Source organism: Kogia breviceps, chromosome 17 (assembly GCF_026419965.1).
Source record: "Kogia breviceps isolate mKogBre1 chromosome 17, mKogBre1 haplotype 1, whole genome shotgun sequence".
NCBI classification, from domain to species: Eukaryota; Metazoa; Chordata; class Mammalia; order Artiodactyla; family Physeteridae; genus Kogia; species Kogia breviceps.
The window spans coordinates 7,728,430-7,751,924 of record NC_081326.1 but is presented as its reverse complement, the minus strand read 5'-3'; the positions used below and the strand labels follow the sequence as shown (position 1 = coordinate 7,751,924).

General features: G+C 41.3%; 1 protein-coding gene across 26 annotated transcripts in view; it reads left to right on the top strand.

Moving 5' to 3' along the window:
* ASPH (aspartate beta-hydroxylase) overlaps positions 1–23,495 on the top strand; it is a 232,136-nt gene that overhangs the window by 75,923 nt on the left and 132,718 nt on the right. For all 26 annotated transcript variants that reach the window (XM_067017982.1, XM_067017973.1, XM_067017971.1 and 23 more), the window contains 4 exons: positions 6,245–6,277; positions 10,860–10,898; positions 11,469–11,504; positions 17,991–18,035. In XM_067017982.1, coding sequence (XP_066874083.1) covers positions 6,245–6,277; positions 10,860–10,898; positions 11,469–11,504; positions 17,991–18,035 — 153 coding nt within the window. The remainder of the gene's footprint in view (positions 1–6,244; positions 6,278–10,859; positions 10,899–11,468; positions 11,505–17,990; positions 18,036–23,495) is intronic.

The following is a 23,495-nucleotide window of genomic DNA, read 5'->3' as shown; positions in this document are numbered from 1 at the left end:
ATCCTGTTCCACTGATCTATATTTCTGTTTTTGTGCCAGTACCATACTGTCTTGATTACTGTAGCCTTGTAGTAGAGTCTGAAGTCAGGGAGCCTAATTCCTCCAGCTCTGTTTTTCTTTCTCAAGATTGCTTTCGCTATTCAGGGTCTTTTGTGTTTCCAAACAAATTGTGAAATTTTTTGTTCTAGTTCTGTGAAAAATGCCATTGGTAGTTTGATAGGGATTGCATTGAATCTGCAGATTGCTCTGGGTAGTAGAGTCATTTTCACAATGTTGATTCTTCTAATCCAAGAACGTGGTATATCTCTCCATCTGTTTGTATCATCTTTAATTTCTTTCATCAGTGTCTTATAGTTTTCTGCATACAAGTCTTTTGTCTCCTTAGGTAAGTTTATTCCTAGGTATTTTATTATTTTTGTTGCAGTGGTAAATGGGAGTGTTTCCTTAATTTCTTTTTCAGATTTTTCACCATTAGTGTATAGGAATGCAAGAGATTTCTGTGCATTAATTTTGTATCCTGCTACTTTACCAAACTCATTGATTAGCTCTAGTCATTTTCTGGTAGCATCTTTAGGATTCTATATGTATGGTATCATGTCATCTGCAAACGGTGACAGTTTTACTTCTTCTTTTCCGATTTGGATTCCTTTTTCTTCTCTGATTGCTGTGGCTAAAACTTCCAAAACTATTTTGAATAATAGCGGTGAGAGTGGGCAGCCTCGTCTTGTTCTTGATCCTAGTGGAAATGGTTTCAGTTTTTCACCATTGAGAACGATGTTGGCTGTGGGTTTGTCATATATGTCCTTTATTATGTTGAGGAAGTTCCCTCTATGTCCATTTTCTGGAGGGTTTTTATCATAAATGGGTGTTGAATTTTGTTCAAAAGTTTTTTGCATCTATTGAAATGATCATATGGTTTTTCTCCTTCATTTTGTTAATATGGTTTATCACATTGATTTATTAGCATATATTGAGGAATCCTTGCATTCCTGGGATAAACCCCACTTGATCATGATGTCTGATCCTTTTAATGTGCAGTTGGGTTCTGTTTGCTAGTATTTTGCTAAGGATTTTTGCAGCTATGTTCATCAGTGATATTGGCCTGTAGTTTTATTTTTTTGTAACATCTTTGTCTGGTTTTGGTATCAGGGTGATGGTGGCCTTGTAGAATGAGTTTGGGAATGTTCCTCCCTCTACTATATTTTGGAAGAGTTTGAGAAGGATAGGTGTTAGCCCTTCTCTAAATGTTTGATGGAATTCGCCTGTGAAGCCATATGGTCCTGGACTTCTGTTTGTTGGAAGATTTTTAATCACAGTTCAATTTCAGTGCTTGTGATTGGTCTGTTTATATTTTCTGTTTCTTCCTGGTTCAGTCTCAAAAGGTTGTGCATTTCTAATAATTTGTCCATTTCTTCCAGATTGTCCATTTTATTGGCATATAGTTGCTTGCAGTAACCTCTCATGATCCTTTTTATTTCTTCAGTGTCTGTTGTTACGTCTTCTTTTACATTTCTAATTCTATTGATTTGAGTCTTCTCACTTTTTTTCTCGATGAATCTGGCTAATGGTTTATCAATTTTGTTTAACTTCTCAATGAACCATCTTTTGGTTTTATTGATCTTTGCTATTGTTTCCTTCATTTCTTTTTCTTTTATTTCTGATCTAATGTTTATGATTTCTTTCCTTCTGCCAACTTTGGCTTTTTTTGTTCTTTCTCTAATTGCTTTAGGTGTAAGGTCAGGTTGTTTATTTGAGATGTTTCTCGTTTCTTGAGGTAGGATTGTATTGCTATAAACTTCCATCTTAGAGCTGCTTTTGCTGCATCCCATAGGTTTTGGGTCATCGTGTTTTCATTGTCATTTGTTTCTAGGTATTTTTTGATTTCCTCTTTGATTTCTTCAGTGATCTCTTGGTTATTTAGTAGTGTATTATTTAGCTTCCATGTGTTTGTATTTTTCACAGTTTTTTTCCTGTAATTGATATCTAGTCTCATAGCATTGTGGTCGGAAAAGATACTTGATAACGATTTCAATTTTCTTAAATTTACCAAGGCTTGATTTGTGATCCAAGATATGATCTATCCTGGAGAATGGTCCATGAGCACTTGAGAAGAAAACATATTCTGTTGTTTTTGGATGGAATGTCCTATGATATCAATTAAATCCATCTTGTTTAATGTATCATTTTAAGCTTGTGTTTCCTTATTTATTTTCATTTTGGATGATCTGTCCATTGGTGAAAGTGGGGTGTTAAAGTCCCTTACTATGATTGTGTTACTGTCAATTTCCCCTTTTATGGCTGTTAGCATTTGCCTTATGTATTGCGGTGGTCCTATGTTGGGTGCATAAATATTTACAACTGTTATATCTTCTTCTTGGATTGATCCCTTGATCATTATGTACTGTCCTTCTTTGTCTCTTGTAACATTCTGTAATTTAAAGTCTATTTTGTCTGATATGAGAATTGCTACTCCAGCTTTCTTTTGATTTTCATTTGCATGGAATATCTTTTTCCATCCCCTCACTTTCAGTCTGTATGTGTTCATAGGTCTGAAGTGGGTCTTCTGTAGACAGCATATATATATGGGTCTTGTTTTTGTATCCATTCAGCTAGTCTGTGTCTTTTGGTTGGAGCATTTAATCCATTTACAGTAATGGTAATTATCAATATGTATGTTCCTATTACCATTTTGTTAATTGTTTTGGGTTTGTTATTGTCGGTCTTTCCTTCTCTTGTGTTTCCTGCCTAGAGAAGTTCCTTTAGCATTTGTTGTAAAGCTGGTTTGGTGGTGCTGAATTGTTTTAGCTTTTGCTTGTCTGTAAAGGTTTTAATTTCTCTGTCGAATCTGAATGAGATCCTTGCTGGGTAGAGTAATCTTGGTTGTAGGTTTTTCCCTTTTATCACGTTAAATATGTCCTGCTACACCCTTCTGGCTTGCAGAGTTTCTGCTGAGAAGCCAGCTGTTAACCTTATGGGGATTCCCTTGTATGTTTTTTGTTGTTTTTCCCTTGTTGCTTTTTTTTTTTTTTTTTTTTTTTTTGTGGTACACGGGCCTCTCACTGCCGTGGCCTCTCCCATTGCGGAGCACAGGCTCCAGACACGCAGGCTCGGCGGCCATGGCTCACGGGCCCAGCTGCTCCGCGGCATGTGGGATCTTCCCGGACCGGGGCACGAACCCGCGTCCCCTGCATCGGCAGTCGGACCCTCAACCACTGCGCCACCAGGGAAGCCCCCTTGTTGCTTTTAATATATTTTCTTTTTATTTAACTTTTGATAGTTTGATTAATATGTGTCTTGGCGTGTTTCTCCTTGGATTTATCCTGTATGGGACTCTCTGTGCTTCCTGGACTTGATTGACTATTTCCTTCCCCATATTAGGGAAGTTTTCAACTATAATCTCTTCAGATATTTTCTCAGTCCCTTTCTTTTTCTCCTCTTCTTCTGGGACCCCTATAATTCGAATGCTGGTGCGTTTAATGTTGTCCCAGATGTCTCTGAGCCTGTCCTTAGTTCTTTTCATTCTTTTTTCTTTATTCTGCTCTGTGGTAGTTATTTCCACTATTTTATCTTCCAGGTCACTTATCCGTTGTTCTGCCTCAGTTATTCTGCTATTGATTCCTTCTAGAATATTTTAAATTTCATTTATTGTGTTGTTCATCATTGTTTGGTCTTTAATTCTTCTGGATCCTTGTTAAACGTTTCTTGTATTTTCTCCATTCTGTTTCCAGGATTTTGGATCATCTTTACTATAATTACTCTGAATTCTTTTTCAGGTAGACTGCCTATTTCTGCTTCATTTGTTTTGTCTGGTGGGTTTTTATTTTGCTCCTTCATCTGCTGTGTATTTCTCTGTCTTCTCATTTTGCTTAACTTAACTGCATTTGGGGTCTCCTTCTCACAGGCTGCAGGTTCGTAGTTCCCATTGTTTTTGGTATCTGTCCCCAGTGGGTAAGGTTGGTTCAGTGGGCTGTTTAGGCTTTCTGGTGGAGGGGACTGGTGCCTGTGTTCTGGTGGATGAGGCTGGATCTTGTCTTTCTGGTGAGCAGAACTATGTCTGGTGGTGTGTTTTGGGATGTCTTGTGACCTTATTATGATTTTAGGCAGCGTCTCTGCTGATGGGTGGGGTTGTGTTCCTGTCTTGCTAGTTGATTGGCACGGGGTGTCCAGCACTGTAGCTTGCTGGTCGTTGAGTGGAGCTGGGTCTTAGCGTTGAGATGGATATCTCTGGGAGAGCTTTCCCCGTTTGACATTACATAGGGCCGGGAGGTCTCTGGTGGACCAATGTCCCGAACTCGGTTTTTCTACCTAAGAGGCTTAGGCTGCCACCTGCCCTGAGCACCACGAACCCATCAGCCACATGGCTCAGAAGAAAAGGGAGAAAAAAAAAATAAAGAAAGAAAAATTAAAATAATAAAGTTATTAAAATAAAAAATATAAAAAGTATTTTAAAAAATTAAAAAGTAATTTAAAAAAAGGAAAGAAAGAAAGAAGAGAGCAACCAAATCAATAAACAAATCCACCAGTCATAATAAGCACTAAAACCTATACTAAAAAAAAAACAAAAACGGACAGACAGAACCTTAGGAGAAATGGTAAAAGCAAAGCTATAGAGACAAAAATCACACAAAGAAGCATACACATACACACTCACAAAAAGAGGAAAAGGAAAAAAAGTCTAAAAAAAAAAGGAAGAGGGCAACCAAATCAGTAAACAAATCTATCAATGATAATCAACTCTAAATACTAAACTAAGATAAACATAAAACCAGAAGCAAATTAGATGCAGAAAGCAAACCCCAAGTCTCCAGTTGCTGTGAAAGTCCACTGCCTCAATTTTGGGATGATTCGTTGTCTATTCAGGTATTCCAGAGATGCAGGGTACATCAAGTTGACTGTGGAGATTTAATCCGCTGCTGCTGAGGCTGCTGGGAGAGATTTCCCTTTCTCTTCTTTGTTCGCACAGTTCCCGGGGTTCAGCTTTGGATCTGGCCCCGCCTCTGCGTGTAGGTCGCCTGAGGGCATCTGTTCTTCGCTCAGACAGGACGGGGTTAAAGGAGCAGCTGATTCGGGGGCTCTGGCTCACTCAGGCCGGGAGGGAGGGAGGGGCACGGAGGCAGGGTGAGCCTGCGGCGGCAGAGGCCCACGTGATGTTGCACCAGCCTGAGGCGCGCCGTGCGTTCTCCCGGGGAAGTTGTCCCTGGATCACGGGACCCTGGCAGTGGTGGGCTACACAGGCTCCCAGGAGGGGCGGTGTGGAGAGTGACCTGTGCTCGCACATAGACTTCATGGCGGCAGCAGCAGCAGCCTTAGCGTTTCATGCGCATCTCTGGGGTCCACCCTGATAGCCGCAGCTCGCGCCCATCTCTGGAGCTCGTTTAGGCGGTGCTCTGAATCCCCTCTCCTCACGCACCAGGAAACAGTGGTCTCTTGCCTCTTAGGTGGTTCCAGACTTTTCCCTGGACTCCCTCCCGGCTAGCTGTGGCACGCTAGCCCCCTTCAGGCTGTGTTCATGCTGCCAACCCCAGTCCTCTCCCTAGGGTCTGACCTCCAAAGCCCAAGCTTCAGCTCCCAGCCCTGCCCGCCCCAGCGGGTGAGCAGAGAAGCCTCTCGGGCGGGTGAATGTTGGTTGGCACCGCTCCTCTGTGCGGGAATCTCTCCGCTTTGCCCTCCACACCCTGTTACTGCGCTCTCCTCCGTGGCTCTTGAAGCTTCCCCCCTCCGCCACCTGCAGTCTCCGCCAGTGATGGGGCTTCCTAGTGTGTGGACACTTTTCCTCCTTCACAGCTCCGTCCTAGAAGGGCAGGTTGTCTCTGTTTTTTCTTTTTTTTTTTTTTTGCCCTACCCTGTCTCATGGGGAGTTTCTTGCCTTTTGGGAGGTCTGAGGTCTTCTTTCAGCGTTCAGTAGGTGTTCGGTTGGAGTTGTTCCACATGTAGATGTATTTCTGATGTATTTGTGGGGAGGAAGGTGATCTCCACGTCTTAGTACTCCACCATCTTGAAAGTCCCCCCACCAATCTGAGGAAATTTTATGAAAATAATTTACCTGCCCTTTCCTCTTGTGTTTCGGCCAGAGGCATTTCTCACTTCTCGTGCAAACATGAATATTTAAAGGAACAGGATTCTGTATTTGAGATTAAGTTGTGTTTTTTAGCTAAGCAATTACACAGAATGACTCAAGTAATGTTGTAATAAGCAATACTTATTAAATAAGTGATACTTTTTTTTGTTTTACTCTTTTTTGCAGATGACATCACCTACCAAGAGTATGATGAGCAAGGTCTGAAAATGCTTCTTCACCTTAAGTTACCTACTTGTTTTTAAATCTACTCACAGTTTGACTGTGAAGTATGGAGAGTGGTATTTTAGCTATAAATATTATACCATAACTTGAAACATCCAAATGCATGGGTAGTTCTCAAAGAATTTACTTGGGGAGATTGTCTACCTATTCCAGTGGTCCTGCCGTTGCCTAGATTGTTTCTTAAATTCTTTGCAAGGTGCCTTAGGAAGCGGTTCCAAATTATTCTAGAAAACACATCTCATTACTTTATAGTCATAGCTCTCTTTTAATGAAAAATAAGTCCCATGCTTGAAAGACTACTTTAGTCAGAGTTTAACTACTCTATCTGCTTCTGCAGATTAATTTTAGTTAAATAAAGATGACTCATCTGCCAACATGGAGAAAGGTGTAGCAGAACTTCATTCCGGGCTTCAAGGCAGCATAAAGAAAATAGTTCTGGCATCAGATTCTGATTTAGACAGTTACAGCTCCTCTTGTTGCCCCAGCACTTCTCTTGCTGTTTTATTAAACTCCGTGAAGTAGATTATGTTTTCACTTCTTCCCAGATGAAAGAAGTAGGGTTCAGAGAATGTAAGTAATTTTGCATAAGTCCACATGACTAAGAAATGATAAAATACCAACGGTAGATCGTTTTTATTCTAGTATCTTCAAAGATGACTCTGTAGAAGGAAAGAAGCCCTTTGGGTATAACTGTGAAACAAGAAGGATGAAGAAATGTGTAGTGCTTGAGTCAGATATGGAGGACTTCCTATGTGCTGGGTGGTTTTAGGGCTTGACATTCAGTTATGAATAATATAGAGTCTCTACTTCCAAAAAATGTGTGGTCTCATGTTAGCTGGTGAATCTCAAGTGAAGAAAATTAGGAAGGGCTGCATGTAGATCTAAGATGCTGATTTATTAATCATGTGATTTTAAAATTTAAACCCTACCAAGGTTACCATCCACAGTGGCTGTTCCTAATGGGATATGAAGGATCCCATTGGAAGAATCCTGCAGTCTATCTCTAGGGACTAATATATTTTTTTTATAACAAATTAAATAACTTGGCCACTACAATTAAATTTAGATTTTTTTTTCAATTTTGAATTTGAAGGAGAAAATAGGAATTTGGAATTTAAAAGTTGCACCGAGATGTGGGATTTGAGGTAGTTTTCTAATTTTTGCCAGTCACTGGGGTGTTTTTCTAAATATGCTGGAAAGAACATGTTTCGAATGCAAGTTGCCGACCAGATCTAGAGAATTTTAAAATCAAATTTGCAAGAAGTGTAAAATTAGATAAAATGCCAAAAAAGATGTTGTGAAGGTAAAGGTATTTTCGTAGGAAGAATGTCATAATAAATATAATTTAAAATGTTAACAGGGTAAAAATATGACCTGAGGTGTCATCAGGTTTTGATGAGATACGTTGAATTACCTTGTAATAGAACATAAACTTTTTCAAATCAAATATATCTAAGAGAACAAAGGATTCTTCATTATGTGCTAAAAAGATACCTTTGTGCAGTTCAGGAACCCAGATAGGGAAACCAAGTGACCAAATATATATATATTATATACACACATGTATATATATATATATAATATATAATATATATATATACACACACACACATATATATATATATAAAGCTATAAGTCGGGTGAAAAGAAAACCGTTTTTCAGTCAGAGAACAGAATATATTCTGTATTAAACGTTCCAAATTCCAGGACCTGGAAAACATAAAGCTTGTTAGGGCTGTAGAGGGAACCAGCTTTCCACATAAAAAATGTCCTGGAAAGCATTAAGCCTACATTGGAAACGCCTGGCAAATGACAGTAGTCTTACCATCTAATTGATTTATTGATTCATACACTACATCTACTACATATGTATCATGTAGCCTGTGTCCAAAACGTAGCACACTGGGGCACTTCCAGTGAAGAACACACATGGCTCATATTCTCATGGACTGTGTATTTTAGCAGCGGGCTAGAAATTATACAAATCATTTTAGTTTCGTATTCAGTTACAATTACATTAAGTACTGGTAAGAATGAGTATAGTGTACAACAAGCGTATAAAGTGGCCCTACCTAGTTGTGGGCCAGGGAAGGCTGAAGTATGAGCTGAAGAGTAGAACAATTGACAAGCCCAGGGGGAAAGGATGCTGGAACGTAGAATGAAGCTGCTGATGGGAAGATGTGTCTGGAGTGCTGAGCGTAAGAGAGACTGGGGCTGAGGTTGTGAGATGGTCCGCGTCCAGAGGTCAAGGACGTTCATCTTCACCTGGGAACACTGTTCTAGGGCAGTGCATTTTGTAAGGATTGGTCTGTCTCAAACGTAGCAAATAGATTGGAGAGACAAGAGTAGATGTGGGGAGGGAATTCCTTGGTGGTCCAATGGTTAGGATTCTACACTTCCACTGCAGGGAAGCTAAGAATTCCGGAAGCTGCGCCACACGGCTAAAAGAAAAAGAAAAAAAGACTAGATGTGGGGAGACCAGTTAGGTTACTGCAGTTATCCAGACTTCATCTTCGCTGAGTCACATCTCTGCCAAACGAGGCATCAGAGGAGATGCGTTTCACGAAAGGGGTGTTCGGCCCTGTCCTGGGCTGCGGAGGACCCACCCAAGTGAGCACTGAAGGACCTGCCTTGGATCTCGTGCTACGGAGGCCTCACTGGTAACCTTGGCAAGAACTGTTTGCAGTGGACAGAAGTTGGACAGAGATGGTAGTGGTTTAAACCAGGGTGGTGGCAGTGCAGGTGAATGGAAGTGGTCAAAGCTGAGAAGTAGAAGATAAAGTTGGCGGGGAGGGATGTGCAAGTGTAGCTGGGGAGAAAGAGCAACGTGTCGGGAACCACATCCACTGTTGTGCTTATGCACCCGGTGGATGGGGTGCTTTTTCCTAAAGCGGTGAGACTGGAAAACAGGCTTGGGGCCTGATAGTGCCTGTTGAGCCATCCACGGGGAGATACCAAGTTAGCCAATGGATGGTGTTTGGATCTCAGAAGTCTATTCGTACTCGAGTTTGAGAATCATCAGAATATGCATTGTGATTGCAGCCAAAGGCTGAGATCATTTAAGGAGAGAGCAGGAAGGGAGGAGGATCTATGGCTGGACTTTGACGAAAAGCAACATTTAATGCCTGCTCAGAAAATGGTGATGTGATGAAGGTTGAGAAGGAGAAAGGAAAGACTCAAAGGAGAGTGTGGTCACATTGGAGTCCAAGGACAAGAGTGCTTGTAAAGGAAGGAGCTGCTAGGAGACCTGATACAGTAAAGGCAGGAAGTGTCCGTTGGGTTAAATGAGTGCTCGTGGGAGGTCTTAGGGGAGCATTTTCAGGGATGTGATCCGGGCCGGAAGACAGACTGGAGAGGGTTGAGGAGAGGAAGTGAGGAGACAGCATGTGCTAATGACTCTGAAGAAATTGGATTGTGAAATGGAGGAAGGAGAGGGCAGGGAGAACCTATGATAGAGAAGAATCTGAAAAAGAATACATACACACACACGTATAACTGAATCACTTTGCTATCCATCTGAAACATTGTAAATCAACTATGCTTCAATAAAAAATAAAGGACACACTAAATAAATGAATAAAATTAAAATAACAACAAAAAGAAAAGACTTGTTTGTTTGTTTTTCAGTTGATAGACTTGAGCATATTAAATGCAGGCACCGTTCAGGGTGACAGTGAGCAAACATTCACTGGCCCTTTGTCTTCCAAATGCCACCAAAAGGATAGAAAATGATCTGTTAACAATTATCCCTTGCTCTACCCGAGCACTAGTAATAATAGCTGAAACACAGTAGATGTTCAAATTATTTTCTTTATTAAATGAACAAGGAGAATATATTTGTAACCGTGCCAGGAAAACAACACAGTTTGCTCTTAGGGTAGCAGAAATTTTCAGGCATTTTGGAAGATGGAAAAACAGGAATCAGGCTGACGAGGGAAGCAGTGAGCCAGCCAGGCATGAGGGGAGACCGCAGCCGAGGCAAGGGCCTCCTTTGCAGTGGAGCAGAGAGAGGTGAGCCTGGACTGTGCTTAAGGCAGTGGATTAAGACCTGCCCGCAGAACCCTCTCTCTCAGGGACTGGAGGCAGGGCCATTTGCCCCAGGTAAAGGATCTGAGCATTGCTCCCTAAGCGAAGTAGAGAATCTGCCTGGTAAAAACTTGGACCCAGAGTGCTAAGCGGGTTGAGCCGCGCGTGACTCAGAGCCTCCACTACAGTCACGAAGCAAATAAAACAATGAAATTCAGTATCACCCCCGGATAAACAAATGACTGGATCCAAGTAAAAAGTGACTGGGGAGGAACTTTCATTTTCCCCATTTTACAAGAAGGAAGCATATATAATTGCTCCTCTGGCTCCAAGTGGCTGCCCTGCGGTTTGAATCCAGGCCTGTTTTACTCCGGACCAAACTCTTCCCAGCTCTACTGTGTAACCTGCCGCTTCCCAGTGACTGAGACCCAGAGGTTCAAAGATAAATTAGACATTGAACCATACAGCAAATGTTGTGTTTTAATGGGAGTTATACGGTGCTAAAGGATTATTTTTTCTGTGTGCTTTGCAGCGTTTGAGCCCTCGGAAAATGAAGGGACAGAAAGTTCAGGTAAGGTGTTTGTCTAAGCAGATGTTTCCTGCAAGTCAACTCTCCTTGTATTTGTGAAAATGAGTATAGCTTGTGGAACAAAGGCTCCATAGCACAGGGAGATCAGCTCGGTGCTCTGTGACCACCTAGAGGGGTGGGATAGGGAGGGTGGGAGGGAGATGCAAGAGGGAGGGGATATGGGGATGTATGTATGCATATAGCTGATTCACTTTGTTATACAGCAGAAACTAATACAACATTGTAAAGCATTTATACTCCAATAAAAAATGTGAAGAAAAAAAGATAGATTTAGTCAGAAATACAAGACATTCTCAAGTCACCAAGGAAGGAATTGGATCATGTTGATATGTTTATTCCCTGTTTATGGTGTAAGTTTTATGTCAGCAGGGATAATACCAGCCTACTGATGTATTCTTTGAATATAATTTAGAAATTAAAGTTGATATTCTAGTGAGTGGCTCTATAAAAAGCCCCAATCTAAAAAGAGCCAAATTTAGGTCTCTGAGTGGATATGTTCATTTAAGGACCTAGTGAAGATGAGTTAATGTAACACATGTTTGCTTTTTTTAGACAATGCTGTAGATGACTCAAACACAATTTTAGAAGGTAAGTTAATTTTATAGACATGGTTTTACTTTTTATATTAAAATTATGTTCATTTCTTCAACAAGCACTTATTACACACTTACTGTTTGCTGTCTTTACAGTGCTCAGGGGCTAGGAGGGCAAGAGAGAGTAAGAGAGTTGGAATACTGTTTTCACTGCGGCTGGAACAATAGTGACCAAAGAGATGATGAAGTAATTAAAGATTATGAGAAGTGCAGTGATGGAGATAAAACCAGGATCGTGTAGTAGAAAGTAACTTGTTGGGGTGAGGAGGGTGGCCCTAAATAGGAGGAGGTGGTCTTGTGAGAAGGAGTTATCCAGGGGCAGAGGTGGGTTGAAATGGTAGGAGTGTAAACTGATACAGCCATTATGGAGAACAGTACGGAGGTTCCTTAAAAAACTAAAAATAGAACTACCATATGACCCAGCAATCCCACTCCTGGGCATATACCCAGAGAGAACCATAATTCAAAAACAGTCATGAGCCACAATGTTCATAGTTGCGTCCTTTACCTTGTTACTCAGCTGGAAAAAACTTTTTTTGAACCTGAAGGATTTGCTTCAGAAAAATAAAACTTGCTACATACATTACATAGTGGTGCTTGGACACACGGCTTAGATTTCTGTAGTTCATAACAGTTTGCAAAGCTCGTTCCCATACACCGTTTCCATTGTTTCTCACCATAGGCACTGAAGAGGAGGCCGGGCAAACAGCATTGTACTTACGTTACAAATGAAGGGCTGAGGGCCTGAAATGAGGTCAGGTGGCTGCCCGGGTCCTAGCTAGAGTGGCCGGGCTGGTCTTCAACCCAGCGTTGGGGCCGGTAGTCGACCCTGGATTCTGTGTGCTCACAAGGAACATGTCATGGGGAGTTTTGCTCATGAGATTAATCTTAGAATTCATTTATGAGCCACTGATTGTCCGTTTTCAGATGAAATGTTACTGCTTCTGAGCTTGCCTAGACAGAGTACAGTCAACTGAATTGGAGAAGGTGGAGAGGGGGAAGGGGAGAGGAGGAGAGAGGATGCTAGAACTGCACTCACTGTCCACTTAGCTGCTGGGAGAGACCCCAGCACAGGAGCTGTGGGCTGCTCTGTCTAAGCTGATCATCCATGGAGCAGGCTGGATGGCACTCAGGTTTTCTCCCACCTCCTGTTACTCAGTTCTCTATGAAAGATATAACTGAGTCGGTTTTTTTTATTCAATTAGGTTTAGAAAATGGAAACTCAGAATCCCTAGAAAGAACCTCATCCAACCCACCCCACATATATTGTTTTATATAAGAGAACTAACCTCACAAGATGCAACTTCGCTTTGCCTTTTTTGTATTAGAAAAAACAGTTTTTCTGAAACCATTTCCTCTGAGATTAGGAACAAGACAAGGTTGTCCATTCTCACCACTATTATTCAACATAGTTTTGGAAGTTTTAGCCACAGCAATCAGAGAAGAAAAAGAAATAAAAGGAATCCGAATCGGAAAAGAAGAAGTAAAGCTGTCACTGCTTGCAGATGACATGATACTATACATAGAAAATCCTAAAGATGCTACCAGAAAACGACTAGAGCTAATCAATGAGTTTGGTAAAGTAGCAGGATACAAAATTAGTGCACAGAAATCTCTTGCATTCCTATACACTAATGGTGAAAAATCTGAAAAAGAAATTAAGGAAACACTCCCATTTACCACTGCAACAAAAATAATAAAATACCTAGGAATAAACTTACCTAAGGAGACAAAAGACTTGTATGCAGAAAACTATAAGACACTGATGAAAGAAATTAAAGATGATACAAACAGATGGAGAGATATACCACGTTCTTAGATTAGAAGAATCAACATTGTGAAAATGACTCTACTACCCAGAGCAATCTGCAGATTCAATGCAATCCCTATCAAACTACCAATGGCATTTTTCACAGAACTAGAACAAAAAATTTCACAATTTGTTTGGAAACACAAAAGACCCTGAATAGCGAAAGCAATCTTGAGAAAGAAAAACAGAGCTGGAGGAATCAGGCTCCCTGACTTCAGACTCTACTACAAGGCTACAGTAATCAAGACAGTATGGTACTGGCACAAAAACAGAAATATAGATCAGTGGAACAGGATAGAAAGCCCAGAGATAAACCCACACACATATGGTCACCTTATCTTTGATAAAGGAGGGAAGGATATACAGTGGAGAAAAGACAGCCTCTTCAATAAGTGGTGCTGGGAAAACTGGACAGCTACCTGTAAAAGTATGAAATTAGAACACTCCCTAACACCATACACAAAAATAAACTCAAAATGGATTAAAGACCTAAATGTAAGGCCAGACACTATCAAACTCTCAGGAAAACATAGGCAGAACACTCTATGACATAAATCACAGCAAGATCCTTTTTGACCCAGCTCCTAGAGAAATGGAAGTAAAAACAAAAATAAACAAATGGGACCTAATGAAACTTAACAGCTTTTGCACAGCAAAGGAAACCATAAACAAGACCAAAAGACAACCCTCAGAATGGGAGAAAATATTTGCAAGTGAAGCAACTGACAAAGGATTAATCCTCCAAATGTACAAGCAGCTCATGCAGCTCAATATCAAAAAAACAAACAAACCAATCCAAAAATGGGTAGAAGACCTAAACAGACATTTCTCCAAAGAAAATATACAGGTTGCCAACAAACATATGAAAGGGTGTTCAACATCACTAATCATTAGAGAAATGCAAATCAAAACTACAAAGAGGTATCACCTCACACCAGTCAGAATGGCCATCATTAAAAAATCTACAAACAGTAAATGCAGGAGAGGGTGTGGAGAAAAGGGAACCCTCTTGCACTGCTTGTGGGAATGTAAATTGATACAGCCACTATGGAGAACAGTATGGAGGTTCCTTAAAAAACTACAAATAGAACTACCAAACGACCCAGCAATCCCACTACTGGGCATATACCCTGAGAAAACCATCATTCAAAAAGAGTCATGCACCACAATGTGCATTGCTGCTCTATTTACAATAGCCAGGACATGGAAACAACCTAAGTTTCCATCGACGGATGAATGGATAAAGAAGACATGGCATATATATACAATGAAATGTTACTCAGCTATAAAAACAAACGAAATTGAGTTATTTGTAGTGAGGTGGATGGACCTAGAGACTGTCATACAGAGTGAAGTAAGTCAGAAAGAGAAAAAAAATACCATATGCTAACACATATATATGGAATCTAAAAAAAAAACAGAGGTTCTGAAGAACCTATGGGCAGGACAGGAATACAGACACAGAGAATGGACCTGAGGACACGGGGAGGGGGAAGGCTAAGCTGGGACGAAGTGAGAGAGTGGCATGGACATATATACACTACCAAATGTAAAACAGATAGCTACTGGGAAGCAGCCGCATAGCACAGGGAGATCAGCTCGGTGCTTTGTGTCCACCTAGAGGGGTGGAATAGGGAGGGTGGGAGGGAGATGCAAGAGGGAGGGGATATGGGGATATATGTATATGTATAGTTGAATCATTTTGTTATAAAGCAGAAACTAACACACCATTATAAAGCAATTATACTCCAGTAAAAATGTTAAAAAATAATCATTTGGGATGAACTAAAAAAAAAAATACAGTTTTTTCCTAAGCCTTTTGATCAGCCAGTAGAGGGCGTAACAGAGGCCGCTCAGGGAGTTCCTTCTGCTGGGCAGTGGGGCTCTGGATGGTGGGCCTCTGGCCCAACCTGCAGTTTCTATGTTCCTGCGGCACTTGAGTGGACAGCGAGAGGAGACTTGACATCTTCACTTGCCCACCAAACTTCTCTTCCCTTGTCTTCCCCCATCTTGGCTGGTTGCATCAATAAGTCCTTGGGTTCCCAAACCAGAAATGTGGGTGTTGTCTCCTCTCCCCCTCTCTCTATAGCTAATCCCAAGTCCTGTTGAATAGTCTACTCAAACATTTCTCAAATTCATTCTTTCCTCTGAAGCTCTAGCAGTCTAGTTCAGCCCCTCACCAACTTCCTGGACAGTGGCAGTAGCCTTCTAGCTAGTCTTCTGAACTCCATGCTTGTCCCCTTCAAATCCATCTTGCACAGTGTCACTAGGATGATCTCCTCAGAAGTACACATCTGGCTCTGTCAGTCCTGTGCTTAAACCCTTCTGCGTCAGTAAGGTTACTTTCTGCTGCAGGTAACAGAAAACTGAATTTGAATTGGCTTAAGCAGTAAAGGATGGGAGAGGTCATTTGGGGCCTTGGAGGACCTAGTAAGGAATTTGGATTTTTTTCTAAGTACGGTGAGAATCTATGGAAATACTTGTGAGACATGACATAATCTGGTTTTTATGTTTTGAAAGATTACTTGTACTCTTGGGGAATGGATTAGATGGAGCGAGAAGGGAGCAGGGACCTCCGTGTTAGGAAATTGTGTCCTAATCCAGAGAAGGGACCATGGTGGCCTAGAGGAAGACCATGAAGTGGAAATGGAGGGGAAAGTTTTAAACTTGAAATGTATTTTAGAATTACCACTGGTGGAACTTTCTGATGGTTGTGAAGTAAAGAGGAATAAAGGGGGCCTTTGGTTTGCTTTGAATAACTGTTGGATGTTAGGGCTGTTTACTGAGAAGAAATGATTTTCTTTCCTGGTTTAGGGAAGAAAATCAAAGATTCCATATTAGATATTTTATGTCCAGGAATTATGTGAGATACCCAGGTGGAGGTGTCAAGTAGGGAGTTGGATATGCCCATCTGAGCCAGATGGGTGAGATCTGAGATGGATATGAATGTTTGGGAGCCATCACCATGGCGATGGTGTCAACTGCATGGAAATAGGTAAGGTCACTTTGGAGGTGAGTGCAGAGGGGGTAGACCAGCAGTTCTAGGACTGAGCGCTAAGGGATCCCAACATGGTGAGGTTTGAGGGAACATGCATAGCCAGTGAGACAGGAGGAAAACCAGTAGGGAAGGATGGGAAAAAGCAGAAGGGAGGAAGGGGTATGTTCTGTGCTACTGCCACGGGCATTTCAGGACTTGCGAAGCATCGATTGCATTTGGCGATGTGGAGAATGTCGGTGATGGTAGCAAAAGCTATTTGAGTAAATTGATGGGAGTCAAAGCCGTACTGAAGTGGGTTTACAAAGTCCTGGAGCAAGACAAAGTAGGCTATATCAATAGGCAAAACTTTCACGTTGTGCTAATATAACGAATTATTCTTTTTAAAAAATCTTCTTGTTATATCATTACCAAAATACATTTCAGATAAGTTTGTTAAATGTGCATGTTTTTCAGAATAAATTTGGATGAAAATTTATCACAATAATAACGTCTCTCTTAGTATAACATCAGGGATGAAAATAACAACGGATGTGGTTAATACTTTATAATGCATACAAGTTTTCCAAATATACCTAAAATGACAAAAGTAAAAGAAATTCTGAGAAAAATATATTGGTCAAGTTGGTAAAGTGCTAACATGTCCCTAGATTATTAAGAACCAAATAAATAGGCAAACCATTAACAAGCCAGTCACAACACAGAAAGCTAGTAAAAAACCTTCATGGTACTGCCACTAGAAGAAGGAACTCTTCCAGAAGCTTAACAGGGATCAGGGAGAATATGTGTGATATTTTTTCTTTTATCTAAAATATTTCCAACTGTTTTGAGCATGTATCATTCTTAAAAGTAGAAGCAAAATAATGCAAGAAGAAAAATGATTAAAATAGTTGCATAAGTATTTTTGAGTTTTAGAAAACGCTAATAAAAATTCCTCCTTTTGACCAAAACCTGTTAAAAATCTTGAGCAAGGGGAAAGCAGATACAATCTTACCTCTCGATTACGGTAATGTTACAGGGGTTGTTAGGGATGAAGACGTAAACATGTGATGTAATTTTATAGAGTGAATCAGGTCAATATATCATTATACTGTTGAGTGGTGAGGCTTACAGTTTCTTTAGTTGTAACTAGGTTGAAGTAGCCAAGGAAAAAGACTAGATGTTAAAATTCATATCCACATTTCTGGCTAGTTTTAGAATATGGGACCTTGAGTATTATTTTTCAAAAACAAGTTTATTAAAGATAGTGATATATTTTTAAGATTCTGTTTCAATTTAACTTTTTGTGCCATTAACAAGAAACCAGATGCTTTAAATGTCTTTCCTCAGCTTTCTTATCAAGTCTGATGCAAAATTGTGGTGAAAACTTAGGTTTTCGTTCATATCTCCTTTGCCAGACTGTGATTTTTGAGGTCAGTCAGTTAGGCAGATAATGTTTTAAAGCCTGTAGTTCAGGACAGTTGAGAAATATACAACATTTTACAAAGTTTAGCTAATTTTTCTTTGTTGGGATCATGGAAAAACCTAATGTTTTATGATAATTGCAATTGAACAACCAAAAAGTCTGTAAAAATGATCACTGTAACTTAAAGATCAGTGGTCTGTATTTTAAATACTGGTCAGCAATCTTTAATGCAGTGTTTTATAATTTATGATTTATTTATTATTTATTTTAGAGGTGCATGTGCCCCCTGCAGAGGAGCAGCGAGAAGTACCACCAGGTATGGCATTTTGTCAGATGTATTGCTTTTTCCTTTTTTTGTTTAATTTAAAAGATGCTGCTGATACACTAGATGGAATAATTCTCTGAGAGTAGAATTCCCGAGAGAGGAGGATTAATTATACCTAAATTTAAAAAGAAAATGTTCTGTGTTTTCGTCAGTTGAGCCAAAGTAATGGGAAATAGACATCAGACTGAGTCTAGTACATATTTGTTGAGCTAGAATTTGAGGAGTATTCATGATCAAAGTACTGTATGATTGTTGCCATTATAGATGGTGATAGTAGTGGAAGTTAGGTAGGTGGTTTTTTTTCCTTTTTTTTTGATTGACAGGCTATTTGATGGAGGATGTGGAATCAGACTTGCCTTCAGATAAAAGTTTAATAGTGCTTAAATTAGTGACATTGGCCCTCCTCCTCCCCCATCTTCCCCGAGAGCACCCTTGTGCCCGGCGCGACCCAGGCAGTCCTTCCTGGCAGCCCACTGTGTTACACCCGTCCCTCTGCTTTTTCCTCCCTCCCCCTGTGTGTCCCGTTCAGCATCAGTGAGTTCAGCCGAGGCCTGTGCTTTCAAATGCGTTTTTAGAGACATTAACCATACCTGCAATCGGAAATTAACACAGAAACCTCTTGCTTTCAAAGTGGGAAAAAAAATGTTTCACTAGGAGAGGATTTTCCAACACCTCTTTCCCAAATGTATTTCTTCTTGTTTCTCTGTTTTATTTCCATTTGTTTTCTTTCTGTGTCATGTACTGGTTCAATTTTTACTCACATTTTTCACATTATGCTTAATGTGAATTTTGGAGCAGTGATGTGCATTTGAATTACTGATTTTGGTAGAAATAATTGTGCCTTTTCCAGAATTTACTGAAATACTAAATTTCAAGAGGAAAAAAGCCTTTTATAATCAAAGAGTGTCTTTAGTTACACCACAGCTCATATTTGCTTAATTAACAGTTGGGATGTTTTAGATTTTGACAGTTGTTGTATGTTGTACATTTAGAATATATGCGAATACTCAGGGAACTGCATTGTTGGTATTGTGATGTGAATGAGAAAAGAAATCCATGGAGAAATAGATCTTTTACAAGACGACCGCTGGGCATCTGTGTGTATTTTGTGTTAGGAAGATGCACAGAGCAAGAAGTTTGATGTCTCTGTCCTGCTTTTGTAATTTCCTCTTTGCTGTTGAGCAGTGCTGCACAGAGTGCCTTGCTTCTAACCTGAGGGTGCAGGGCAGGTTGCTGAATTTTCATTTTGATTACTATCCATTCCTCTACATTGTTTTATAAGTATTCCTAAAAATCACGAGTTTCTGCAACACTGACTTTTTTCTAGTTATCGTTGATATTTTTAAATATTTACCTGACTTGAATGAAGGTATGAAACGTAGTAATATTTTCTGACCAAAAAGTTCTGTGCTTCTACTTTGGTGTTTTATAAATGAAGCCCAAGAATTTTCTTGGAACGTAAGTACAAAATACTAAGTGGTTGGGGGGCTGGAATAAAGTGCTTTTTTTTTTTTTTTTTTTTTTTTTTGCGGTATGCGGGCCTCTCACTGTTGCGGCCTCTCCCGTTGCGGAGCACAGGCTCCGGACGCGCAGGCTCAGCGCCCACGGCTCCCGGACCTGGGCACGAACCCGCGTCCCCTGCATCGGCAGGCGGACTCTCAACCACTGCGCCAGCAGGGAAGCCCTAAAGTGCTTTTTTTGATGAGATGTTTAACAGCTGAAGTAAATGAAAATGAAGATTTGATTCATATGCACACTTCCTGACACATAATGAGCTCCCAATAAATGGTGGCTGTGGCTCTTATTGTTTAGTGATGAATTACCTGATCTTTGGGGTGGATCAAGAGAAGCTAAATTCTGAAAGACCTGATCAAGGAGTTGTAACCTGTCAGTTGTAATGCATTTGTCTTACATTCTGGTGTCATAAAAATTTGAGTGATGCACCGCATGGCTGTAGTTTGACCTTTACCAAAGAGGATGTGAGGCGGAGAGTCAGCAATTATTATTTGTAATGATTGCACTGGGTTTGCTTATTTCCTATTATCTTCTTAGTCTTACTTTATATTACATTTTTAAAATTATTCAATCTTACAAAAGAATAATATTCATAAATCAGTCTCTATTTTGTACAATAAGGTGACTGCTTTTGCAACAGTGTTGAATTATGTGATGCAGGAACTCAGGAAACCATCGTGGGATCCATTTGCTGACTACTTTTCAATCTTTAAAATTCCTTATTCAGTGGAAATAGCAAACTGAGGCCCTCTGCAAAATGCTGGATATCAGTTTTTCCTGGCCCTCAGAATCTAACTGATGATTATTACTTTGCCTTCCCCGACCTTTCTACGACTAGGTTATACAATCTTAATATTGCATATTAAAGTTCATAATAACATACTTATCGCTGTGATAATCCCACAGGGTAGGAATTGTCTTAATTTACTATTGTATCCAGCCACCTACCAGGAGACAGAGAGTGCTAACTTTTATTAAGCATTATGTATGTCATGCTATTCTAGACACACACATGAATTAACTCCTTTAGGAGAGATTTCCAGTAGCCCAAGAGGTAGACGTGCTGTTATCTCCATTTTACAGATGAGAAAACTGAGGCACAGCAAGGCAGAGGAGCCTGCCTGACACACCCCAGAGCTGACAAGTGGGAGAGCCGAGCTCAATTCTTGTATTTTGGCTCCAGAGTTCACACACTCAGCTTCTGTGCTCTAGAGGATTTCACATAAACGAAGGCCTAAAAGCTGATGCATTTTGAGAGCCGTTTTGATGTGATAAAAGCAGAGACATTGTGTTCTTTGGCATCTTTTTCTTAACATGCATTAGCACTTCACTTAAGACTCAGAAATGTTGAAGATTAATTATGATTCATTGTGGAAAAGTTAGCTGTCCAATAATTTAAACTTTGCCATCTTTTGTTTATATTTATAAATTTATAAGTGCTTTGCTGGTATACTTTTGGCAAGGATGTAAAAAGTCAATCCTAAGAACTGATCATTCTGATATTAGAAGTCAATCATCTTGAATACCATGTCTTTTTAAAAAATTGATTTTGGAACCTCTGCTCCTTTAGTGGGTTTTCACCTTTGCCTTCAAAGTCATATTTTTACTCGAAATCATACAACATATTTCTAGCAATATGACAGCATAACCATACATAGCACAGATTGAACGGCTTACGAAGGAATCGCTTAGGAAATTAAATTTCCTGCCAAACCATACTTTAAGGCCATCTGACTAACTGGTTCCTTTAACAATTTTTCTGTCATGGCATGCCAGAAAAAAAACTTAACAGTTGTGTCTTGTGATGATAATCATGCTACTTGAAATGAGGATATGTGAGCATCTGTGTTTCTGGGCAGGTCTCCTTGCTCTCGTCCCTCTGAAAATGGAGATAACATTTGTAACTCATCTCATGTTTGACTGTTCTAGCAGGGGTGACGGTTTCACTCCGTTGCATCTGTCCAGAGCTGTCACCTATGACTCCCCTGTCACCCCGCATTTTCTAACACTGACCAATAAGACGCACAACCAGCTTTAGGCTGTCAGCACTAGAGGTCTTAGCTTAGGGTCGTAAAGCGCCTAATACGCATATCATTGTTACTGATTTGATCATTCACCTATTCAAGAAGTGCATATCAAGCAACTCCGATGGTACAGGCTCTGCCCCGGACAGGGAAGACACGCAGTGAACAGTACAGTCCGTGTCTCGTAGCGGCTCACAGGCCTGTGGTTGTACAGCTGGGCGTAACGACCAGCAGGGCGTCATTAACTTCTCAGAGTGGAACCCGGGGCGGCACCCAGAGCAGGGGGAGCCCACCCGGCTGTGGCGCCCGGAGCGCAAGCGGGAGGCAAGGCCTCCCGCGGGTGGTCGTGCTGGAGCGGAGCCTCGAGGAGCTGCTGGAGGTGAAGGAGCCGGCCCGTCGGGGGTGGGCACGGCAAGCGCTTGCAGCACAAAGACCAAGGCGGTGTGCCGGGTGCGGGTGTAAGAAGACGGTGTGGGTGGGCAGGCGGCGCTTCTCGGAGGGTCCCGTGCACGATGTTTGTGAATTCGAACGTGGGCCTGAAAGCGCAGGGAAGCAGCAGAAAGATGCCAAGCCGAGGAGTCGTGTGATCAGATCCAGATTTGAGCAGAGGAGGTCCTGTGAGGAGGAGGAGACCAGTCGGGGTCGGGGGGGGCAGACGTGTTCATCTAAGCAGAAGTGGTGGGACCTGGAACTGGTGGCGGGGATGCAGCGCCGGGGTGGGTTTCACGGACCCTCGGAGGTGGAGGTGGTCTGGTGGGAGAGGGGCTGGCTGAGGGGGAGAGTCGAGCTTGATTCCTGTGCTTCTGGCTTGAACGGATGTGAATGATGGAAGCTTAATGGAGATGCAGAAGGCGGGAGGAACAGAGGGCAGCAGAGACCACTGGCCTGAATTTGGAGATGCTGGGTTTGCAACTTGGTGGGCTGCTTCCGAGGGGAGACGTCTCCAAGTATGTAGGGGCAGAACTTGAGTCGTTCAGGATTGTAACTGAGCTTTTACGTTATCTGCCTTGTTACCAGTGCTCATGCTCTGAGTCAGTTCCCGTGGTCTCCAGGGTTTTTGGTTGCACAGCTCACAGAAATGCTTATTCCTCACACTCCAGCTAATGGTTAAATTCTAAGAGAACCTAAGGTCAAACCCGTCTTTTTTTTTTTTCTTTTGCGGTATGCGGGCCTCTCACTGTTGTGGCCTCTCCCGTTGCGGAGCACAGGCTCCGGACGCGCAGGCCTAGCGGCCACGGCTCACGGGCTTAGTTGCTCCGCGGCATGTGGGATCTTCCCGGACCGGGGCACGAACCCGCGTCCCCTGCATCGGCAGGCAGACTCTCAACCACTGCGCCACCAGGGAAGCCCCAAACCCATCTTTTAAAACTCTTTCTGTTGAGGTGTAATTGACACGCAGGGAGGTGCTCACGTGTTGAGGGTACAGCTTGATGGACTTGTACGTGTGATACATTCTCGTACCCGCTACGCAGAGTCCTTCCAGCCCCCGGAGGTCCCTCCCTCTCCCCTCCCCCATTTACGCACCCACAAATGATAACTACTGTTCTGACCTGTGTCATCAAAAACCGATCTGCCCGCCTTTGAATTTCATTGAATAGAACCGCAAGTAAACACACACACACACACATATATACACTTTTTTTGTGCCTGATTTCTGTTGCTCATCATTATGACTGTGAGTTTCATCCACTTTGATATTTATAGTTACTGGTCTTATCACTGCTATTTACTGTAATATTCCATTTAAAAGTTCCATTCTATGTTTATGGCTGCAGGGGCTATTTCTAGTTTGGGGCTGTTATGAAGAAAGCGGCTGTGAATATTCTTATACATGTCTTTTGGTAGACAAACATGCATTTCTGTTGGATGTACAAAAGGATACATATAATTTCCAGTGACTTCTCATTGGCAC